Below are 23,627 nucleotides of genomic sequence, written 5' to 3'. Positions count from 1 at the left end.
TTTTCTGCTTTTTTTTATTTCAAAATAAAATCGCTTGCCAGTTCGAAACTGGTAGAAAAAAATATGTGTAGTAACCGATAGTAAATCGTGATCTTACGATTTACTTTCTCGTCCAGTTTTCCTTTATCTTTTTTGATTGCGGAAGTAGAGAACAAGAGTTAGAACTCATACCAGTGTTGCGGTCTAAATAAGTATCGCACGCGTCAAACTATCTGATTGATCGTCGATTCGAATGCGATACTGAATTTCTTGTAATGCCGGGTATCTATAGTTTCCATTTTCAAGCCGTTTGGACATAAAGCGGCCAGAAAGTATAACCTGCCGTTCGACGGTCGTGTCTCGTTCATCGACTTGACTCTCCGAAAGCGAAAGACTTTCCTACCCGAGGTAGGCTCGCGTCTGTATAGGATAAACCTGCACTGTGCCCGGCCCTTTCCGACGATTGCATGTCCGATTTCCATCGATAACCGAGGAGTACTTTGGGTTCACAGCTATGTGGTAGTAGCGGTCAGATAGCTTGTGCAGTTTAAGTTTTGCTTGTTAACTTAACTACCCCGTCGTGTCAGGCTCAGTCCCATAGAGAGGTACGGATGATCGGACTCGGCCGTAGACGGATGTTTTCGGTTTTGGGATGAAGACTTCGTGGGCGGTACTAATTTACATTTACCGTTTATCGTTGAACATGGAAAGCCTATAAAGGCGCGGTCAGGTGTCGAGTAAGCGTACACACTTTTGGACCTGCTGTTGTAAAATGATGTTTTACACCGCTTATATCTATTCTTCTCTACGAATTAGACTTTCTCTTTCTAATTAATTATGAAAAAATTAAATAGAAAAAGAATTAATTCTTTTTATAATTCTTTTTTATTGTCTTTGTGACAAATAAGATGAAAACCGGTTTTAATCTTATTTGTCACGGAATTTTTTTTGTAGTGAACTCGAAAATATTATAATTTGTGTCAGTCAACTTAATTATCATTTATTTCTTATTGTCGATGAAATTTAAATTCAGATCTCCTATTATTTTATGTTTACAGTTTTTTGTAATTTTATTTTTTTATCCAACGTCTTTATATTATTATTGGCCTTTTTAATATGTTGTTGACCCTGATTTTTCTTTTAAACAATATACAAATTCTTAGAAATCCAAATGCATGATATTATTACCCGCTACACTACTGGTAAGGGGAGAAGAGTGCGTTTCGATTACGTTTATATTATAGTTGTCCTCGTCAACAACTTAGTCTGTAAATCCAAGATGACGTAATTGATAACCACGAATAGTTGTTAAAACTTATCTGCGTTTGAGGCCGAGTTGTTAACGCATGGATTCTCTTATATCGTCTGATATGGCTCCGGTGCGTCAGTCGGATCGGATAACTGCGCGTCTTATTCTACTCGATCGTGTACGTTTGGTGACTTTGCGTCGTAGTTTTTAAATAGCACGAAAAAATTTCGTTATTACGGTTGATGATGTGGCCTAAATTGAAACTCAAATTATTCAAATCAGATTTACTTCGAGTATTTATTTATTTTACATTCTTGGAGTGTACTAGTGAAACCGGATTTCATCGACCATATGAATCGGCTCAAAAATTTAAAAGATTACAAATTTTCGATTGAATGCGAGTAAACTGGATTCACAGTTTTCAAATACGATAGTAAGGGTGTTCTCCAAACGTACAGTCGAGATGCTTACTGTTTCTTTTTTTCAATCTACGGTCTGCAAATTGATTTTTTTAATAATTTTTCATAGAGCAGCGTGTGTTATTTGTTTGAATAGCCACTTTCTGAAAACGGTGTACAATATTTGTAAGCTTTTTCCCTATTAAGTGATGTATATTGTTCGACCAATTAACTGTTAACTACGAATTCGGAAAATTGTAAAATCTTCCACATTCATATCGAATTAAAAACTGCTTCTGGGTGTAAATCGTGACGTAACTGCCTTGAACCCACCGGGTTGGTCTAGTGGTGAACGCGTCTACCCAAATCAGCTGATTTCGAAGTCGAGAGTTCCAGCGTTCAAGTCCTAGTAAAGGCAGTTACTATTATACGGATTTGAATATTAGATCGTGGATACCGGTGTTCTTTGGTGGTTGGGTTTCAATTAACCACACATCTTAAGAATGGTCGAACTGAGACTGTACAAGACTACACTTCGTTTACACTTATACATATGAATGAGGATGATATCCCCATTCATCCTCTGAAGTATTATCTGAAAGGTAATTACCGGAGGCTAAATAGGAAAAAGAAAGATAACTGCTTTGACCTACCGGGTTGGTCTAGTGGTGAACTCGTCATCGCAAATCAGCTTTTGAATTTCCAGTGAGATTATTCGTAGGGAGATGATATTTTCTCCGGATATATATATAACAACAACACATAAATAAATAAATTAAAAAACCATTTTCTATCGGATCAAATTGTGAATCTAAACCATTCTCGAATCAAATGAATCACACAAAATTTAATCAAAATCGGTCCAGCCGTTTAGGATGAGTTCATTCACATACACACGGATAGAAGATATATATATATATATATATATATATATATATATATATATATATATATATATAGTAGATGATCTTATGTTTCTATATTTACATTTTTTAAAAACTACTATAGTTTTGATTAGTTATTACAGATATTTTATGGGACCCACCGGTTTGGTCGAGTGGTGAAGCGTTTTCGCAAATCAGCTGATTTCGATGTCAAGAGTTCCAACATTCAAATGCTAGTAAAGTAACGTTTATACGGATTTGAATACTTGATCGTGGATACCGGTGTTCTTTGTTGGTTGGGTTTTAATTAACCGCTTATCTTAGAAACGGTTGACCTGAGACTGTTCAAGACTACACTTCATTTACATTCATACATGTCATCCTCATTCATACTCTGAAGTAATACCTGACGATGATTCCCGGAGGCTAAACAGGAAAAAAAGTATTCTTATTAGCCGGCCTCCGTGGGGCGTTTGGTAGCTTCTCGTCCTTTCATCCGGATGTACCGGGTTCGAATCCCGGTCAGGGTTGGCATTTTCACACGCTTCAAAAATTGTCATTCATCTCATCCTCTGAAGCAATACTTAACGGTGGTCCCGTAGGTAAAATAAAGGGGGAAAAAAGGATTCTTATTAATTTCTCATTACAAGTAAACCACGATAATAGAAATTTATTATTTACGGGAAATGTTTAAAATGTGTTACATGCGGTAAAAGTTCTTCCAAACATACAGAAATTTGTTGATTCTAAATATCATTATACTAAAATTATGAAAATATTTTTTTTCTCTGCTAAGATCGTCATATTTTTTCTATAAAGTACAATCATCTACGCGATACAAAAATTATTATTCTAAGATAAGTTTCACCTTATTGCTATAAATTTAGCCTTATTTTTAAATAAATCAATGCTCAATTTGTATTCGGATGAGTATACAATAAAATTTGTTTGTACAACCAAATTACTTTAACGAGAAATAAATTAGGATTGTTCACGTATATCAATTAGGTCTACAACGATTTGAAACGAGGTTACTACACAAGTCGACTGCGACGTTCGTCCTGTACAACTTACACCGGAAGATAAGTCGAACGTGCAATAGTGCTTGGGATGTTATATATTATATATGTAAGGGCGTTATTGGTGCCCATCCAATATTGCCGCCTTATTCTGAGTAATATATATACCCGTACAGTTTCTGTATAAAATTATAGCGAACTGTCGAGGAATTGTTTATACATGCATCTCAGTTCGTTTGATGCAGTAGAAGTTGTTGGAATGAAACGAGAAGACTCTTTTAACATTGAAAAGCTGCCCGTTTGCTTGGTCGATGTTTTTGTATACATTTATGTGGCTGGCGATCGTACACGACTACTCTGTGTATTCAGCTGCATTATAGATGCCTCTTGCTTCTTTACGTTTTATGTAAAAGCGGTAAATATAATGTCCTTGACGCTTCTGCTAAGGGCAACGTCTTTTACTCTACTGCGAATCCTTATCGACAATAAAAAATTTCCCTGCTCCGTATAAAAATTTCCCTCTTTTATTTCACGTTAATTCTTATTTATTATTTATAATTAATAATCTTCTTTACATATATATATTTTAACGGGTATTATAAATTAGTTTAAAATTAGATATATAATACTGAGTTTAGAGGAGGAAATTTCTGATTTTACTGGTGCATTCCGAGGAATGGATGTTTGTACAGTGCAAACGTTTATCGTGTCTAAAGACAATTCGATGAATTATCTTTTTATGGATTTCAACTGTCTTAAAAAAATAAAAAAATAGAAGAAACAAAAATAAAAACCCGTTGGATTTAAAAGCGAAATAAATATTTAAGGATTTATACATAAACGCAATTAAAAAAGAAAGGAATATGGTGATTTCCCTACTGATAATTATCAATCTCAGTTTTATCACGGTTGGATTTCATCGTTTCTAATTTGGGGGGCGACGAGTGGGGGGGGCCATTAATATCTTCCTACAACTACAACATGCTTTTCACGATGTGTACATAACAATCGTCCCGTCACTCCTGTACCGACCTAGCTCAATGTATAAGGTTTGAAAAATCAGTTGTAAATATGTACGCGTTAAATTTGTTGGGGTTACACAAGTGCAGTGGGATCGATTGTGACTTTTTTCAAAATTAGCAGAGTCGAGAATATTTAACCTTCATTTAAATATTGCCAACATTTCTTAGAATGGATTGCAGGATGTCATATAAATTTTAACAAATAAGTTAAATAGCGTAAAGTCCATTCACTCAGCTTTTCGAGATAATTAAATTATTTTCCTTAATTCAAATTTGAGTTCCAGTTTCGTATTGATAAAATTAAAAAAAAAAAATTCGGATTAAAAATAATAATTAATGCCGATTGAACGTTGAAGTCTAGCTTCTCGCAACTTTTTGACGTGTTATCAACAAGAGATCCGATCTCTTGTGGCGGAAGGTTATTTATTTATTTAAAATTGATTTATGTAAATGATCGTGCATCAAGAGTACAAAACTACTTATTGAAACAATTTTTCTTAAATTATCACGGTTCGCTCTTCCAGTCGTCCGATACATAAAAATTGGTCGCTACAGTTTTAACTAAGATCGGCGAGATTCAATTTGTCGGGAAGCGATAATTTTTTGGAGTAAAATATCCATCGCTCTGTTTAAAGCTTTTAACCGATTATCGGAGATATATTTCATTCCGATGAACTTACATCGCGCTTGATCGTCAAGTTAAGCTTATTATCGTTTAAGTTTTCTCTGGATTTCGGTCTTAAAATTTCCTTCGGAAAATTTTTGAAGAATAAGTGAATAAATTCACCTGTAACACCGAATACGTCGGGGTATAATCGTAAATAAAAAAAAGAATTTTTTTCGGTAACATTAACGTGTGCGCGTTTTTGTTGTTGCCAGCAGTCCTTCCCCCGACTTATTCGATGATCGCACTGTTTTCATTATTGAAGGGTGGAACCGGAATTCAGCTACCTATCTCACTTCTCCCCTTTTTCCTGCCTTCCACACCCTTACGCATCCCCCACCCTTTTTAGTTATACTTCACCCTACATTCGTTTTCATTGTATACCCCTTCCCGATATAATTTTTCTATCTTAGGTTCCTTCATTTTAATAGGTAATTGTTCTATTCGTCGTCTGTTGCGTGCTCTCGCCCGTGTTCGTACACAGAGGGGAAGTTTGTGTCGCTTTTTACTGAAGTTAGTAGTCGCCTCGGGATCGTCCTGCAGAAAACATCTTTTTTGTCGTCAGTTAAACTCGTCGAATGCTTTTTTCGTTAAGTTTTGTTTACAATTCGTCCGCTTCCGATGTCGCTTTCAACGAATATAGTGTGTGTTAATAAATGTAGTTTATTTTTACGGGGTGTATTTTAATTTTTTGTTTGTGCGTACTTTATACTGGATTAAATCCAGTTTTATTATTTTTGGTTTTAAATGGTAAGTTTTTTAAATAAAAATTTCCAGGTAACTTATTCCTGATAGTGTTTAAGTCCTTTTGAGTCGGATTTAAAATAATCCATTTGTTTAATTTTGAAAGAAAATAAATCTCTTTATTCCGAACATTAAATTACCCGCTGCAAATAGTTATAATTCATCGTCGTTATTGAAAATTCAAATATGTAATTTATTGTACATTTTTGCTCGACTAAATTCTTCATTATTTTTTAACTGTAACGCTATGAATTCTGTTCATTTTTCAGTTATTTCTTTCTTACAAAACTTAATGTGAAAGTCTTTAATTAGAGATTATAATAATTACTAAGAGAAAATCGTGTGGTAGGTTTTTTACGTTTTACTAATATATATATATTATTTTAACTTGGGTTTTTCATTATTTATATCGTTATTATAATACATCAGAGGGAAGGATATGTATGTGTACGCGGGGGCCTTAAATAAACTTTTTTTTAAATTTTATTTTTATTCTGGTTCGTAAGCATTTAGTTCTTTGTTCTTCGTATCAGATTATTGTAATTTGGCTTGTGGTGTAATTTAAAATGAGGCTTATTTTTATGTAACGTTTTAAGTTTCATCAGGATATACTCTCTCGTGCTCGCACGCACGCACAAATATTATTTTTCCTAGCATCTATAAATGTCAAAGAAAAAGTAGAAATTGGACCCTGTCGTGGAAAATATTAATCCAGAAATTTATACGATTGAATGATGGGTTTTAAAGAATTATTTGTACATGCAAGTTAGAAATAAAAAATAGACTTTAGTTTATTCGTATTATTAAAGCTGAGCACTTGTAATTATTTTCTGCATGGATTGGATAACAGGTTATACTCGCGCGTTCAGTTAATTAAGTTTGCAGAATTTTTAAAGAGGAGAACGTTTTTCCTCTTAGTTTTGATTAAAGTACGCATTTAATTGAATTAAAACAAAACTAAGTTTGTTGGAGTTTTTTTTAAACTTCGTGTAGTTAAAAGTGTATGCTTATAGGTGGGTGGGGGAGTTTCAGAAGTACGTTAGAAAAAAAATCGTGTCGATTTAAACAATGATTGTCTGGTGTGGTTTTTTAAGGTGTCATTGTAAAGAAAAGATTTGCTTCTCATCTTTTATTTAACTGGAATCGTCGCGATGAAAAGGGTTCTTTAGTATCTTATTCTTCCAGAATATCTTTCTTCTTTTATCCCTCCTTTCTTCTCAGTGCGCCCGTTGAAATTCCTTTCCGTCTGTTATACATTTTAGAATATTTTCGCAGTACGCGATGCGGCGGTAAGTTTTATTATTTTAATTGAATCGTTTGGAATTTACGAGAGAAATATTTTAATTTTTTATGTCGGTTATTATTGATTTCGTGCTGTTTTCTTGTCGGCGAACATTCTTTCAGTCAGTAATACGTTTTAATACATACGAAGTCTGTTCAGAAAATAACTGAAATTTTTTTAATGTTTATTATTAATTTTTTTTTACAGATTATTGGTCCTTGTCCTTTTCAAAGTACTCCCCTTTCCTATTCACACACTTTTCCCATTGGTGTTTCCACTTCACGAGGGAGCCCTGGATAACGTCAATTGAAATGGCCTTTAAAGTCCTCGACGAAATTTGCGTAAATGTTGTCAATAGTCTCAAAACGGAGTCCTGTCATCGCCGATTTTAATTTCGGAATTATGAAAAAATCGCAAAGAGCCTCTGGTTTGGCGAGCACAGGGAGAACAGTCATCTACCTACCTGATCTTTGGCTCAAAACTGACGACTGTCAAAGCTGAGTGTGCGAGCGCATTTTCGTGGTGAAGGAACCACGAGTTGTCTCGGCAAAACTCCGGTCTCGTTTTGCTGATTTTTTTCACGTAACCGTTGTAAAACGCCTCGATTGTACGCACTGCTCACTGTTTCACCTTGGAGGTGAGAATTGAAAACGCACAATTCCATAAAATCGAAAAAAACAGAGTGCCTCACTTTGTCATCTGATCAAGACTGACGTACTGTCTTGGGGCGTGGATATCCTTTTCCGATCTATGGTGATGATTTGTCTTGATGTCATGGCCGTAATGTCGGGTTTCTTCTCCCATTACGATCCTTTGCATGAATGTTGTTTCATCGTCATCGGCTTGTTCAAAAATTTGCCGACGAACGTTCACTCGATGCACTTTCTGTTGTCTCGATGTACAAAGTTTGCTGCAACTGTATGCATGTTCAATTTTTCAGTCACGACATGATGCGATCGAGATGCATAACTCTTGTGCAAGTTGTGACAGTCGATCGACGATTTGCACACACCAGATCGTTTATTTTCTGAATTCAACTCTCGGTTCAGAAAGTCAAATCTGTTTAAATCGAAGGCTTTCCTTGTCGAGGGTAATCGTCGATCGACTGACGACCACTTTTAAATCGTGGAAATTATTCGTAACATTGCGTACGACTCAAAGCAGCATCTCCGTAATTTTTTTTTCATAAGTTTAAACATTTTGTGTGAAAATTTTCCCAAGGTTTCACGCAAACGTTTACGTTGTATCGTGGCTCCCGAAAATCGCACTTTACAAAAATCGCTACTAACACTTAAAACACATTGCACTCAAATAATAATAATACGAAAATTAAACGGAATATAAAAAATTTAGAACATGTGCTTATAAAAAAGGTTATGCGGAACAAAGTGCTGCCAACCGTTCGTCACTAAATATATTTCCATTGTCGCGTAATTAAAAATGTTAGGTTATTTTTTGAACAGACCTCGTATGCGGTATCAGTTTACATATATGTATGCTTCCTTGTGAAATTTCGCGACATCGCAGTTATTCTTTTCTTCGGATTTATTATTACGCTAATGTAGTTCTTATTTTAGGACAGTGTTGTTTATTTATATTTTTGTAGTATTTGAATGAATTCGACATCACATCGGTAGCCCCTTCCTTTAGCACCCGGTAATAAAAGAGCATATTTAAAAGAATTAGTAATTCGATACTGAAGATTTTTTTTTTAATTTTCTATAACGGGTTTCATGTTTAAGATTACGATAAGCGGTGTAGTTTAAGTTACGGTCTTGAAATTCGATATAAAGGGCGTCTCATAATGTTCTTAGGAGTTACAAAAATTCAGTGCAAAAAAAGTATTTCACTTGACTAAATGAAAGTTGTACGAGGTGATGCAGGGACTCAATCAGTTTTTGTTAAAATCTATAAATGTTTAATATGTGCTCCTCTGGTGACACGGCACGCATCAACATGAAAGTGTAGCTCTTGCCAAACTCGTTCTAACATGTCATTTTCGATAGAGTTGATCGCATCGATTATGCGATCCTTTATCTCAGCGATATCGTGCGGCATCGGTGGGATAAACACGTTATCTATCACGTAATCCCAGAAAAAGAAATCACATGGCGTGAGGTCTGGTGATCTTGGTGGCCACAGCATAATGTGTTTGACTTCTTCAGACGCATGTCCTATCCGGCGCCGAGGTAATGTTGTATTAAGGTACTGTCGAACCTCGTTATGAAAACGAACAGGACAACCATCTTCCTGGAAAATGAAGTCGTTGAGTAGCTGAGGCGTAAGCCGTAATTGAAACATATCTAGGTATATCATGCCGGTTACTGTCGTTTCCATAAAAAAGAACGACCCATACACTGCCTCACGAGAGATCGCACAAAAAACCGCTTACTTTCGGAGAATCCCGAATGTGTTCCGCATAAGCGTGTGGGTTTTCAGTTCCCCAAACTCGCACGTTATGACGGTTTACTTTTTCGCTAATATGGAAAGTAGCTTCATCGCTGAAAATTATCTTGTTTTGAAAACCTTCATCTAACAACATCTTTTCCTGTAACTGTAAACAAAAATCGAGCCTATGCGTTTTATCTCCATCAGAAAGACGCCGGATTAATTGAAGACGGTACGGTTTGCATAATAAACGTTTACGGAGCACTCTCAACACTGTTGTTTTCGGAATTCCTAATTCTCTGCCTGCAGCCGCAGTCGATTTTGACGGGCTGCGAATGAAACTTCCACGCACACATTCGACATTGACTTCTGAGGTTGATGGACGACCGGTTGATTTTCGCTTGCACAAGCAACCGGTTTCACTGAATTGTTTGTACCGTACACGAATTGGTAGCTCCTTATGAAATTTTAACCGAAACGCACGTTGCACAGAAATTAATGACTTTGACGAGTGAAATTCTGACACAAAAACGACTTCTCGCTTCCCGTGGCAGCCATTTTCTCTACTGTCGCGCCTAGCGAGCAAATGGTTTACTAACTGCCTAGTAAATGTGGAAAAAACTATTTGAAGTACTCTTTGGTACAGTACTTGTTTTATTCTTATGAGTGAATTAGTTTTTTGTTAATGAATTTTCGAAACTTCGAAGAACGTTATAAAACGCCCTGTATAACAAGAGGATATTAGGTTAATGTTAACCTAACGAATTAAACGGGATTTAATTTTGTGTACGTTGTTTTCAGAACGGTTCAAAATAAGGAATTTCATTCGTTTACCGGACTGTAACCGGTATTTCTTCCACGACGATTCTTTTTTCTGGAAAATAATGCGAGGCTGCAGTTATTTATTTATATCTACTTCTGTTTTTGGATGCAGTTATGAAAATAAGTATTTAAATTTTTCTTTTTAACGGCTTATTAAAAAAAAGTAAAATAGAAAAAAAAAATAAAGGCCCGAGTAAAACCGGTCGTTTCTGATGTATATCGATATCTCGTACACTTTTTTCGATATGTATAATACGTAATTGTCATACGTATATAAATAAACTGTCTATAATATCGAAGAAAGCAAGTTTTCATTTTATTCAAAATCCGGATCGTTTCCAGTCTTTTTATGATTTAAGTAAAAATATGGAATCTAAAGAACATTTATTCTTATTAATTTTAAAAATTGTAATTTTGTAACTATTAAAATTACACAATTTTTTTACTTACTTACCGGTTACTTTTTTCGTTGTTAACGAAAATTACTTTTATATCGAGTAACAAGAGGATCGATTTTGTTGTAAACGCGGATAGATTCCTCGTTCAAAAGAAAATGAAACCCGAAGATTTTGAGCATTTTTTTTGCGCTTAATTTTATTTTCTGTTTTGTATAGCACTGGCTTTAGTCTCCTAATATTACCATATGATTCATTAAGAATTTCAGTCGTTCGGTTTTTTTTTAAATTTTTGTTAATATAGAAAAAGTAATACCGATTAAATTAGTTCGAATAATAGCACGAAATCGAATATTTATTTTTTTTGTACGTTTTTTCATGCGGTCGATGGTAAGATATTAGACATGACAAAATAAATTAGACTTCGTTTTAGGCTACGGGATAGTTTAGATTCTAACAAAAAAAAATTTTATTTGACATCGCTTTCGTTGTCGTTATGAAATGTTTTCTCATAGTTTCGAAAATCGCCTTATTGTTTGTTTTTTAATAAGTAAATATTAAAATATTTGGCGAACGCTGAATTAAAAATTTCTATATCGGTCGAACGAGCGATATTTGTGTTTATAAGAGTAAAAATATTAATCGTTACGTATTAGCATTTTTCAAATTTATTTTGTTTCTGCCTTTTTCTGCGCGGTAGTTCTTCGTAAAGTGTCCTCATACGAATATCAGATTCGGTTTGTTTCCATAGTGGGATCTTATATAATCGAATTCTGCAAGCAGGTTGGGTGTATTTTCAAGCTTTAAATTTTTGGTTTTATTAATGAAATTAATACGGTATTGACGTCTTTAATTAAAACAAAATTGTGCTGCTTGCGACGTGTTATATTTTGTTTTTGTTTTTTTTTTTAAACATATCACTTTAATTTAAAGTATTACGGTAATTTTTTAACCGTTATATTTTAACAGAAAGTATTTGATAACCTCAAAAATAATAAGAAATAAATCGCTTGGTTTTATTCAGGTGATGAATAAACTAACTTGGTCGTGTCTGTAACAGCGGCCGTTACCATGGATACTGTTGCAGCAAGACGCAGCAGTTAAACCGACCAACTGTCATTACCGATCTGATTATTATAATGATGTTAGTCAACGTAAGAATTTGTCCTTACCGAGTCGGAATCGAATTAATTTTCAATGTTTATCGTTCCTGTGAATTCGTGTAGGTACTGTATTACTCTGTAGTGATTGTCTCGGTCGATTTCTTTAAATAATTCTATTATATTTTATAATTCTATTTATCTCATTTTGTTACAGTCTCTATTAATTAATATCTTTATGTTTTCTTTTATTTTTACAGATCGCCCCCTCAGCAAAAAAACTATGGGGCGTCGAGGAACCCAAAGATGAGCCGAAGGGGATTCTGAATTTAAACGAACAGATGTGGCGGGATTCCACTTGGAGCACATCAGGTAAAGGCTTATTATAATTATTTATTTTATTATCGGCTAAAAAAAACTGGTAGTGAGGACGAATGAAACATCATCTTCGGGTGACGTATTTGGAAGAATAACCCGGGTATTTTCTATCCAGTAGATTGAATATTTTTGTATCTTTTTCGGATTTTCTTTGCCGACCATATGAATGTCATTAGTAATAAATTAACTGCTTTTCTACGCGTTTCTCCATTTCTTTCTGTTTTACACTGATCTTTTGATCTCCAATACCTGTTAAATCTTCGATTATCTGTTTTATATATTCTAATCTTTGTTTTCTCTACGGTTTTACCCTCTATTACCGAATTAATTAAATCCGGATATCTTAATACGCGGTCCGTAAATAAGATTCTGCCACAGATTTCACTCCTGTACTGTCGATGTTAGGACATCAGCATTCATCTGAAACGCCGAGTTTTCAAAGCTGTCTTATTATTATCAAAGAACGAACAGTTCATTACTGAATTCAGAATGTGTCTGTGAACGAATTCCTTTTGTCTCGGATTTTTATTTCGGCTTCGGATTCGGATTAAACAACTTTAGAGGATTTCAAAATACACGAATGGCCGCGTTCGACCGTCGGTTTTATCTCAAAATGGTCGCCAAAATTCAAATTTTGTAATTACGCAATAACGGTGTAATTTATCAATTTTATTTAAACGTACTAATGTACGGTTTATTAAAACGCCAAAAATATATTAATATCAAATTTTTTTGTTCCCGAAATTGGCGGAAAAACAATTTTTTTAATAATTGAAAAAAAATATGCCGCAAAACCGTCAAAAGTTATATATAATACATTCTGTAAAAAAATTAATTAATAATTCAGAGAACAGTAATAATAATAAGTATGTTTTTTGTTGCGTTGGTGTTTCACTGCCGTAAAACTTTGCGCTTATTCCTGGTTTTCATATTTCTGCAGATACTACACTACGACATCTTTGATGTATATCTATAATAGAACTAGCTCTACCCGCCACGCTTCGCTGTGGCACATTGTGGTTGCATGGATGAGAAATGAGAAACAAAACAAAGCATACGTTTCATAGAAGTTTAATTTTGCAATACTTGTGGATATACAATATTTTTTGTTTTTCCTTTGTCTGCGTAGATATAAAGGCTATCTGGTTTGCCGACTCGGGAACATGCACATACAGTTGTCCATGTGAGAAGCAATCCGCATCTAAATCTAAACCATACAATTCTAAAGATTGACCTTGAGCTCTATTGATTGTGATTGCAAATGCCAATCGAATTGGGAATTACAATCTTTTAAATTGAAATGGTGTATAGGTCGGGATCATGGGTATTCGAGGAATGAGGACATCTTCACCTTTGAAAGGCCCCGTTAAAATCGTTGCTTCCACTACGTTATTCATCAATTTCTTGACTGCAAGTCGCGTGCCGTTGCAGAGTTTTGGCTGATTAATAATCCGCTACAGGATAATTGGCACACCAATTTTCAATTTTAATGTGTGTGGTGGCATCCCTGGCAGATCAAGTGAGTTTAAAAATTCCGTTTGATAATTAACTACTTCATCTGCTTTCACAACGGTGTCTATCGACTTATGTGTAATTTCCTCACTTTGAATGCTGGATTGAATAACATTGTTAAGTCTATAGACATCTTTATTCTTTGCGGTAAGGATAGCTCGTTCACTGAGCCGATCGTGATTTCTATGATTAATTTGAATATCAGGAAATACTTTTTAAATCAGTTCTTCTTTCGATGTTACTAAATTACAAAAATTATCAGGAAATGATATTCGTCTAGACGTCTCATCGACTGGCAGCTATCCGTTTCCAATGTCCAGTAACTGTCGTGAGAATACCTCAGCTGATGGATCATTCTTCAACTGGACACGCATATTCGTAGTCAACTGCAATGTACGTACGTGTCGCCAGTGTTAATATTTCAGGCAAGCATTTATTTCGTCTGCTGGTGTCGATCGAGAAATTACAGGCAATGTTTGCCTAAAATCTCCTGCGAGCAATATCAAACATTCCCGAACGGTTTAACGTTTCCACGCAAATCTCGTAACGATCTATCAAGAGCTTTAAGCGATTTTTTATGTGCCATCGTGCATTCATCCCAGACAATGAGTTTGCATTTTTGTAATACTTTTCCCATACAGGATGCTTTGGAAATATTGCACGTGGGAGTCTCGATGATTTGCATGTTTAATGGCAACTTCAGAGCTGAATGCACAGTCCTTCCACCTGGTAACAATGTCGCAGCTATTCCAGACGAAGCAAGAGCTAAGGCTATGTCATTTTATGATCGAACCGTTGGTAGAATCAATCTAATGAGGAATGTTTTCCCAGTTCCTCCTGGCGCATCCAAGAAGAAGGTGTCCCCCAACTCCGTCATTTATCATTTGCATTATGCGATCATAAATGCCTTTCTGTTCACGCGTTAATTTGGGAATGTTTGATCGGACATATGACTGAAGATCACCAATGTTGTAACTCTGTTCACGGCGTAAATCCACATCAAATAAAGCAATCGCAGCTAGGGTGGGTACTGGCATTCCCAATTGACTAAGAACTTTATATGCATTAGCTAAGCACTTGTCTTCAATATTTATCAATGCTTCGTTGTAAATGTCTTCTGTAAATTCAGACAAAAGTGAATGTTTAACCTAACAAAGGATTTTTTGGTCATTATGTAGGGATATTATTTTCTGTGTATTTGGTTATTTCGACTTTTTTTGTTTGCATAGTCTAAAGTGTATCTGGGCTATAAGACAGTTGGGTGTTTTAATTTATTTATTGTAAGTCATCCTTCTTGGTGGCTTTTCTTTTTGCTTTGGTGTTTTTTTTTTTAATAAAATACATATGTTTTAGCTGTTAAATATAATTCAAAGAAATTTGTTACTTAATGAGTTGTGATTTTGTTTATATTGGCAACGGCCATACGGGCTCTTTGTGATTGGTCGTTGTGTTTGATAGCGGCCATCTTGCATTGATCTGATTGGTTTTCCTTTGTTTACATTTCCATCTGATTTATTAGCCTCTTATTTATTAAAAAACTGCACAAATTAATAATAGATAGATAGAATTACTAAAAATAGATGAAAACAATCTTTGATGCGGGTTATATATTGTGCTAAACATTTTTTTATCGTATTTAAAAAAAAATAAAATACAGATGTTTTAGCTGTTAAATATAATTCAATGATATTTGGTCGTTGTTTGACAGCGGCCATCTTGCATTGATCTGATTGGTTTCCCTTTGTTTACATTTCCAAATTAAAAATGTACAAATTAAAAGTAGATCGATAGATAGATTTATTAAAAATAGATGAAAACAATCTTTGATGTGGGTAATATATAGTGCTAAAATTTGAGCTCAATCGGTGCAAAACATTTTGAGTTTTTGAAGCCGTACACAAACTAACTTAACATTTTTATATATATAGATATTCTCTGACCAGGTATTTCCAGATTCTTGATCAGAAGCGCTGATGATTCCCGTACTGAAACTTGGTAAGATAAATTACCCTCACAAGTTATCGTCCTATCTCCTTGACCAGTACTCCTGAGCAAGGTGATGGAAAGAATGGTAAACCGTCCTCTAGTGTGGTACCTTGAGAGAAACGCCCTGATTGCTCCAGAACAATGCGGTTTCCGGCAAGGTAGGTCGTCTATTCATCACGTAGTTACCTTGGAAGTTGTTATTCAAAACGCCTTTTTGTTTCTCCAACGACTGGTTTTTGTATTTTTCGATTTGCAAATGGCGTACGATACGGCGTCGAAGAGAAGGGGAATCCTAATTACACTTCATGAATGGGGTATACAAGGAAATCATGTATTTATCAGAGGTTTCCCCAGTAGTCAGTACTTTTGAGTTCGAGTTGGAACCACGGTATCCGAAAGTTTCACACAAGTAAACGGCAGCGCAATAGGTAAGGGTTAATTTGTTTGCCGTAGCCATAAATAGTATAACAATCTGCTTGCGAAACCCCGTGGTGTTTTCTTCATTTGTATATGAGTTTACTATTTACGTATCGTACGTAAAACGTTAACTAGTGGTGAGAGTTAAAACCCGCTTAGAATGGTGGTTTAAATCGACTGGATTCACGGTTTCCCCGAAAAAAACGAAGGGCATTTGATTTTCCCGGTTGAGGAAACATGTTGACCCTCAATTAATTTTATACGGTGAACCAGTTAAAGTATGCACGAGTGTTAGATTTCTAAGATTGTTGTTTGATCAACGACTGACGTGGGTAACGCATTTGAAGGAGCTCAAGGTTAAATGTCTAACAATGTTACACAAGCTGAGAGTTCTATCTAATACTCGTTGGAGAGCCGATCGGCAACAGAACATACATGTTTGGTCTTGCCGGCATCGTCAGTATTTTAGTTGCTGAGCTGTGTGCTGTTAATAAGGCCTCAAATATAATTATCCCGACATTTCAAGAATCCAAGAATTCCATGCAGACGATTAGTGATATTTACTCCAGGCACCCTATTGTCTGAGTGATTGAGTGTGCTATTTCTCAAATGACCCAACGTAATACAACTGTGTTTTGGATCCACAGCCATATTGGAATTTCAGGCAATGAGCGGGCTGATAGTGCAGCAAAAGAGACTTGTTTCCAGCTTCCTTTTGCCGATCGCGTTGTTTGGAACGATTTTTTTTGTTTTTTCAAGAGGGTGGTTTGGTTTGTGATGAGTGGGAAATTGAATGGAACGCTACCGTCAGCAGTAAACTTCGTCCGGTTAAGAACACCGTGTCACCCTGGAGTACCTCATGCAGAAGTAATCGTCGAGAAGAGGTTGTTATTTGCGTATTTCGAATAGTGCACGCTAGGCTCACTCAAGGATATCTGATAACTCAAACAGATGCACCGGTTTGTGCTCGCCACGACTGCCAAGTAACTGTACACCAAATCCTTGTAGATTTTGTCTTATTTCTTGTAGAATCGGTCACTCGGCTCTTAAATTTTTCTTTTAATTCCTATGTTACTTTTATGTCATCGTCTTGGCTCGCATCACGGCCCCTTTTTGGATCACACCGGTAATTCTTTACGAGATAAGGATGTCGGCCTTACGCTGAACCTTCGGCCGAAAGGACTACCAGAGGCTCTTTCGTCTTATTGATATCTACCTCGACCTAAATGTGACTCGGGGATAGCGGAATCGGTTGGCAGAATCATTAGATGTGCGCGCAACAGGCGTCAGTGGGTTTGGACTGTCATTTAATTGCGGTTACAATTCGAAGTTTTCCCGCCGTCAGTACCGTATAACCGGCCTTTCACCCGAATCAAAGCTCCCTCCGAGTTCTCCCAGCTTTTTTTTTTTTTGAGAGCACAATTCAAAAAGGAACAGTGTCAATTAAAATTCCAGGATTATTTCTTTATTTTCATAAATTTTAATTAGTGTGTCGAAGAATTTTCGACCTTATATTCGCTTTATTCTTGTTTAAATTTTCAGAGGTCTTATCGAATTCAAATCGTACAGTCGCCATTGAAATTTATCAATTTCTTTCTCCTACTGTATGTTTTTCAGACAATTTATCTTCTTCTATTTTTTTTTTTATTTCTTCTCTTCTACAAAGTTACTTTTTCATGTCGCACAGATTGTACTGTGTTGCCCAGTTACACCGTGCCTGAAGGTGATTATCACGAGACTTGTATTACAGACAACCGCGGTATAAGAGTATATGACCTTGCCTGCCAATAAAATTGTTTTAACCTCCCCGTCATTTTGTTACGCGTATCGGTAATTTTTTTATATTGAAGAATCTGATACGGCTATTTTTTTTTTTTCTCGTGAAATCTAACGTTCAACTACGATAGAGGACTGAATAACGATTTTCTACTTCTATAACTGAACTTGTATTTAAAAAAATGTAACGGGAATACGGTTCGGTGACAAATAGATGTAGAATTTATATTTCGTTTATTAATAAAATGTTTTTGAATTATAAATATTTCAGTTAAATTTGTTAGAACATCTATTATTAATATTTTTTTTTTGTAATGGCTTTTTAAATTCTAGCAACGGTTTGTAAATACCAAATAAAAAGTAGTTCTTTGTAAAATATGTCTTTATGTTGAATTTAATGCATACATTACCGTTGTATGCACAGTACTCCATCGAGCGTTTCTGTCTGTAAAGGAAGAGATAGCTTGCTTCATCGCGCCGTTTTTGTCAACGTCCCGGTTTTCTTGAGTCTCATCATTTTTATTCCTTCTCGTCTCGGTTCCTTGTTATCGTTATTTACCCTCTGCGCCATAAGAGTTTCTGTTTGCTTTTATTTTCAGATTTCGATTTTTAATTGATTAAAATATCTGTTAATCCGTTCTAAGTCTGCATTTACTAGCTTTATATTTACACTTATTCTTTATATTTAACGGTTTTTTTTTTATTTCGCAAAATTAGATATTTTGTTTTAGTAAAACATTTTTGTAGGAGAGATGACTTTTTCATAAAAAATATATGTACATATTTTCTCCGCAGTATAGTGTGCACATTTAGTTGCGAAATTGCACATTAATGTGCCTGCCTCCATGGCGTGGTAGCGTCTTGGTCTTTCATCCGGAGGTCCCGGGTTCGAATCCCGGTCAGGCATGGTATTTTCACGCGCTACAAATCATTCATCTTAATCTTATATCCTCTGAAGCAATACTTAACGTGTTGGTCCCGGAAGTTGTAAAGAGTAAAAAAATATATATATCTAGATCAATTTTATAAATTGTTGGTTGTTATTAGGAAATGCCGTAAGATTTTTTTTGTTGTAATTTTCTTGCTGTAGTTTTATTGATGATATCCATTCGGGGAAGAAGGATACTGGATATTGCACATTTCGCGTAAGATGATGTATCCACTCGTAGAGTAGTTGTTTTTTTAAAGAATATTTTATAATTATTATTTTTAACGGGTTGTTTTTAATAAGTCTTGATATTTCTTATAATTAGTACCGTGTAAGAATGTAATAAAAAGTACATTTTGTTTTCTCAGATGATTTTCTGAATTGTAAATTATAGCAAAACATTTGATAAAATTTTTCTATATTCAAAAGTAATTGCGTTTCATTTCTTTCGGGGTCATCTGTCGTACTCATTCACCTACTTTGTATTTATACGATCGGTTATGTCAAACAAATTTTAACACAATAAAACGATCGATAGCTGACATGAAATACCATGAATAAAAGTTTGGATAAATAACACTTAAATTAAATAATATTTGTTTTGAACAGTTTAAAAAGTATTGAAGTATTGTTGTTATATAAAAAAAAGTTCATCGAATATATTTCGATTAGTTTAGTTCCATTAATACTTCGATGACGACTGAGTAGGCACGCGGGTTATGATGTGAAAAATATGACACAAATAGTTTTTTTTTATAATAGTATATTTTATCAAAAATGTTGTTTTTGGTAAAATTATAATTATTTATGCAAAATCAAGAATTTATTTGATGTATGCTACTTTCTGTTTCGTTAAAAAATTTAATTTTGCTCATAAAAAATAATACTTAATAAATATAACCTCAAATCTTCATACACAATTATTGAGTCGTAAAAAATATATCTTTATATACACGGATTTCGGAAGACGGATATTTTAAACTGTGAATATTGTTGTTCATATTCATAAAACATTATTTACATTATTATTAAGTGTACATTGCAATATAAATAATGTTTTATGAATATGAACAACAATATTCACAGTTTAAAATATCCATCTTCAGAAATCTGTGTATATAAATATATATTTATTACGACTCAATATCTATTATGTTTACAACACGTGCTAATAACTTAATTGCATTGAACGACTGACTGAATTAAGACACTACACGCATGTACGTGCAAATTGATCCACTTGGGCCTGCGCAAATCTTCCGTAACTTGCTGAAAATACACTGATCAGTTTCTCCTAACGCGCCAAAAGAAGTGTAACTTGAAAAATTGTTTACAATTTTTTATGTACGCATTTTTTGTACCCGCAAGCAATTTTCATCATGGCTAAAGTAATTTTTCAGTTTAGTTGTAAAAAAAAAGTTTATCCATTTATAATAGCCCGAGGTAGTCTGAATTTTCACCGTCTTTTAAGTATTATCAGAATAACCCGTTTTTTATTTACTCGTTAACGATATTATTATATCGTTCTTAAAAAAGTAATGCAAAAGTTTCATCTTGTCCCAGCATCAGGGCAATTCTGTTAAGTACATTTTTCTTACATTTCACCCTTTTCAGACAGTTGATTAATATAATTAAATATTACGTTTTTTTAGTATTTTGTAATCAAAGGGCTATTGTATTGAAAATTTCAGTTTAGTGTAACTCATAATCAATGTTTTTTATGAGCTTTAAAGTTTGAGGAGTCCTCGTGCACCATGTATGACAGTTATAACATTATCCAGTCTTGTGGTGGAGGCTCAACGTAGATCTCATTCATCACACGCAGTACGTTACACTATAATCTCTTTGTAAGTTTCATCTGACATCATGGGTGTCGAAAGTTTTGGAATTTTAATTTTTTTTTATTACAGGAATCGAGCTTTATTTTCTTAGTAATAACTTTTTTTTAGCAACCCGAGCCTCTTTCTTCGTTGTTTTGAACGTTCTTGTTCCATCTTTTAAGCCTCTTTCTGAACCAACAGTTCTTTCACAGGTAAAAATTTTAAGAAATTTGATCATTGCCTACGACTTTTCCATTTTTTCAAGCTAGGTTTTTCTTTAGGCGACCGTTTAAAATCAAAAATACTTCGACGCGGTTTTGGATTAACGGGGGCAGTATTTCTTGAACGCGTCCTGGTTCTTCATTTTGCTGTGTCTCGTGTTCATCAGGAAATTCATTACAAGTTTCTGGGCGTTGACCTTTAGGTGCTGCAGCCTGAGCAGTAGCGTTTCCACTTTCGTCATCGTCCGTAACGAGAACACGATCTGTGGTTTTCGCTGCATCTCAGCTCCGCCCCCCCTCTCCAGATGGAGAAGAAACCCTTGTGACGTTGCCGGTTGCCACACCACCTCCTCCGTTCCTAGCTATCCTTGGCTTAATCGGAGGACATCTTCCAGCTCTCGAACCGATCACATTCCACAGTCATCAGCCGGCTTCGGTGAGATGCCACTGATGCGAATGCCTCGGAAGACATTCCCATCACTAAATTCCGCCCTGTCTTAGCCTTCTCCGAGGGCATAGGACACCAGTTAACTACCACGTAGCCCTCAGGAACTACTCTACTCTACCAAACTCGCGGAAGCACTAAGACCTCGCGCCTAACCTTGCTAACATCTAAACGTTGTGCCACCTAAATATGGTACTACAGAGCTTGTCATTCATTAAACCGCCGATTGCTACGATAGCAATAATAAATTGATTGTGTGATTAGAGCCCACAAACCAAAAACGTAATCTCAGAGGACCTCAGATCTGGACCGTCCGGTAGCTGAGCATAACCGTTAGTCTTCCACTTCCGTTCCAATTTTGAGGCCTGCTTGGAAAAACTTAATAGTTGATCGCAACGGTTTTCGCTGCAATCAATTGTCCAGACGGTCCCTGGCCACCCGGGGTGCTACTCTTTCTGCCGTTCAGCTCAGGGCGAGGAAACGGGCGTTGCCAGCCGCTATAGTACATTCTGTGCGAGTCTTCCAGTTGACTCGCAGATCAAGAAAGGAATTCACTCTCTCGACCTCCCTAACAACTCTGGTACGTTCAGCCTCGTACCGGACACATACATAAAGGACACGGTCCACAGTGTCATCGATCGTACAGTTCGGGCACAAGCCCGGGTTTTCGTTGAATCCCAACCCGGTAGGGGTGATATTCGCCTTGTGACGCTTCCGGTCGCCGCACATCCCCCTCCCAACCAGTTCCTAGCCATGATAGACTTTAACGGGAACGAGGGTTTTCGTTGCAGCAAAATTGTTCTCGTTAAACACAAGCGGAGATCGTAAGGCTCGATTCCATATTCTTTGAACCCGTTAACTGCGTTACCGACCGCAGCCGATTTGAAATAATAGCTCATCGATCTTTTTGTCATTAATAGCTTGCCCTGGATGAGTGACCGTAAAGTTCTCGCAAGCTTGGCTGTAATAGATCTTTAAAGGTGATAAAATTAAATATCCACAGATTTAAGACGACGGGTTTTGCGAGGTGGAAATCCAGCCGTGGTATGATTTTCCCTGCAAAAGTTTGTAGCCTCCAGTGTTACGTGTGTTCTGTGATTGTCAACAAGCAACAGTGCAGAGGATTCCCTGTTATGTTTTACGTGAAGATGAAATGTTTCAAAAACAAACACAAATATTTCTCCATCACTCCACTCATTACCACTGCAGCGCACAACGGCTCCTGGTTGGGGTCTTTCCACAAATTCAGGTCGCATCCGTTTTCTTGCAAAACCCATAAAAGGAGGCGGGTAATATCTAGGTAGCGTTAATGCGACAAATGACAATAAAATTTCTTTCTCTCTCTGCTAATAGGATTTTGAAAACTTTAAGTTCCTGCGGGTGAAACGACCTGAAACGTGTATCAGAAATTGATAAATGAATGCAAAAGGCGCTATTAAATTTAAATTATATTTTAAGAAAATTATTATAATAAATTACATTTGTAAGTTATTTTAATGCTATTTAATATTTAAGTTATTTCTGTAGGTTTAAAGCCTTACAAGATGTTACGGAGTAGTTTATGGATCACGTACCTCAAGATCATATAAAATAAATAAAAAATGCATATACAAAAAATATATATAATAAAAAATACACCAAAAAGAAAATAGTAAAAAGGCACTTCGGGCAAGATGGCGAGGCTGTCAACTTCCCCGATCGGAAATGTAATGAATATTTCATTTGTGTGGTAGGAGTAACAAGAATAAAATATAAAGAAGTTGTGATTGTAAGAAGAGTATTATCTATGATTATAGCAAAGAATAACCAAAGTATCTTGCTTGTTAGTCCAAGAGATCATACGTTGAATGTCTTGAAAATTACAACACGCCAGACAAAATACACAAACATCATCGAACAAGCAACGAAGTGGCGGCAGCGGCTTCACTGTACGAGTTTTTAATGTGTTAACTGTTTGGATCTCTATTAGTATCTTACAGATGCTAATAGCAGTAAGTAACTTAGCTGTATGAACTTAAGTCGTTCGTTTATCTTTCCCCCGCTCGTCAACATTCTCGGTCTCCTCTGTACGAAACTAGAACGTAGAACCGTTTATTTCACTGCTCTCTGTGATTTTTAAAACTTCTGAACCCGTTGTGAAAAATAGCCCGCTATTCGAAGAAGATAAGATTTTTTGTAATAAACAATATGGATTCCTA

The 23,627-nt window shown here is 35.6% G+C and overlaps 1 protein-coding gene across 1 annotated transcript in view; it reads left to right on the top strand.

Annotated features, from left to right (window-relative positions):
* Positions 1-23,627, top strand: part of LOC142333351 (uncharacterized) — a 283,990-nt gene that overhangs the window by 196,010 nt on the left and 64,353 nt on the right. Inside the window, exon 6 of the mRNA XM_075380374.1 lies at positions 12,207-12,318. Within this exon, the coding sequence (XP_075236489.1) occupies positions 12,207-12,318 (112 nt within the window). The remainder of the gene's footprint in view (positions 1-12,206; positions 12,319-23,627) is intronic.

This window comes from Lycorma delicatula, chromosome 12 (genome assembly GCF_047948215.1).
Source record: "Lycorma delicatula isolate Av1 chromosome 12, ASM4794821v1, whole genome shotgun sequence".
NCBI classification, from domain to species: Eukaryota; Metazoa; Arthropoda; class Insecta; order Hemiptera; family Fulgoridae; genus Lycorma; species Lycorma delicatula.
The sequence above is the reverse complement of the archived record's forward strand: the minus strand, read 5'-3'. Positions and strand labels throughout refer to the sequence as shown.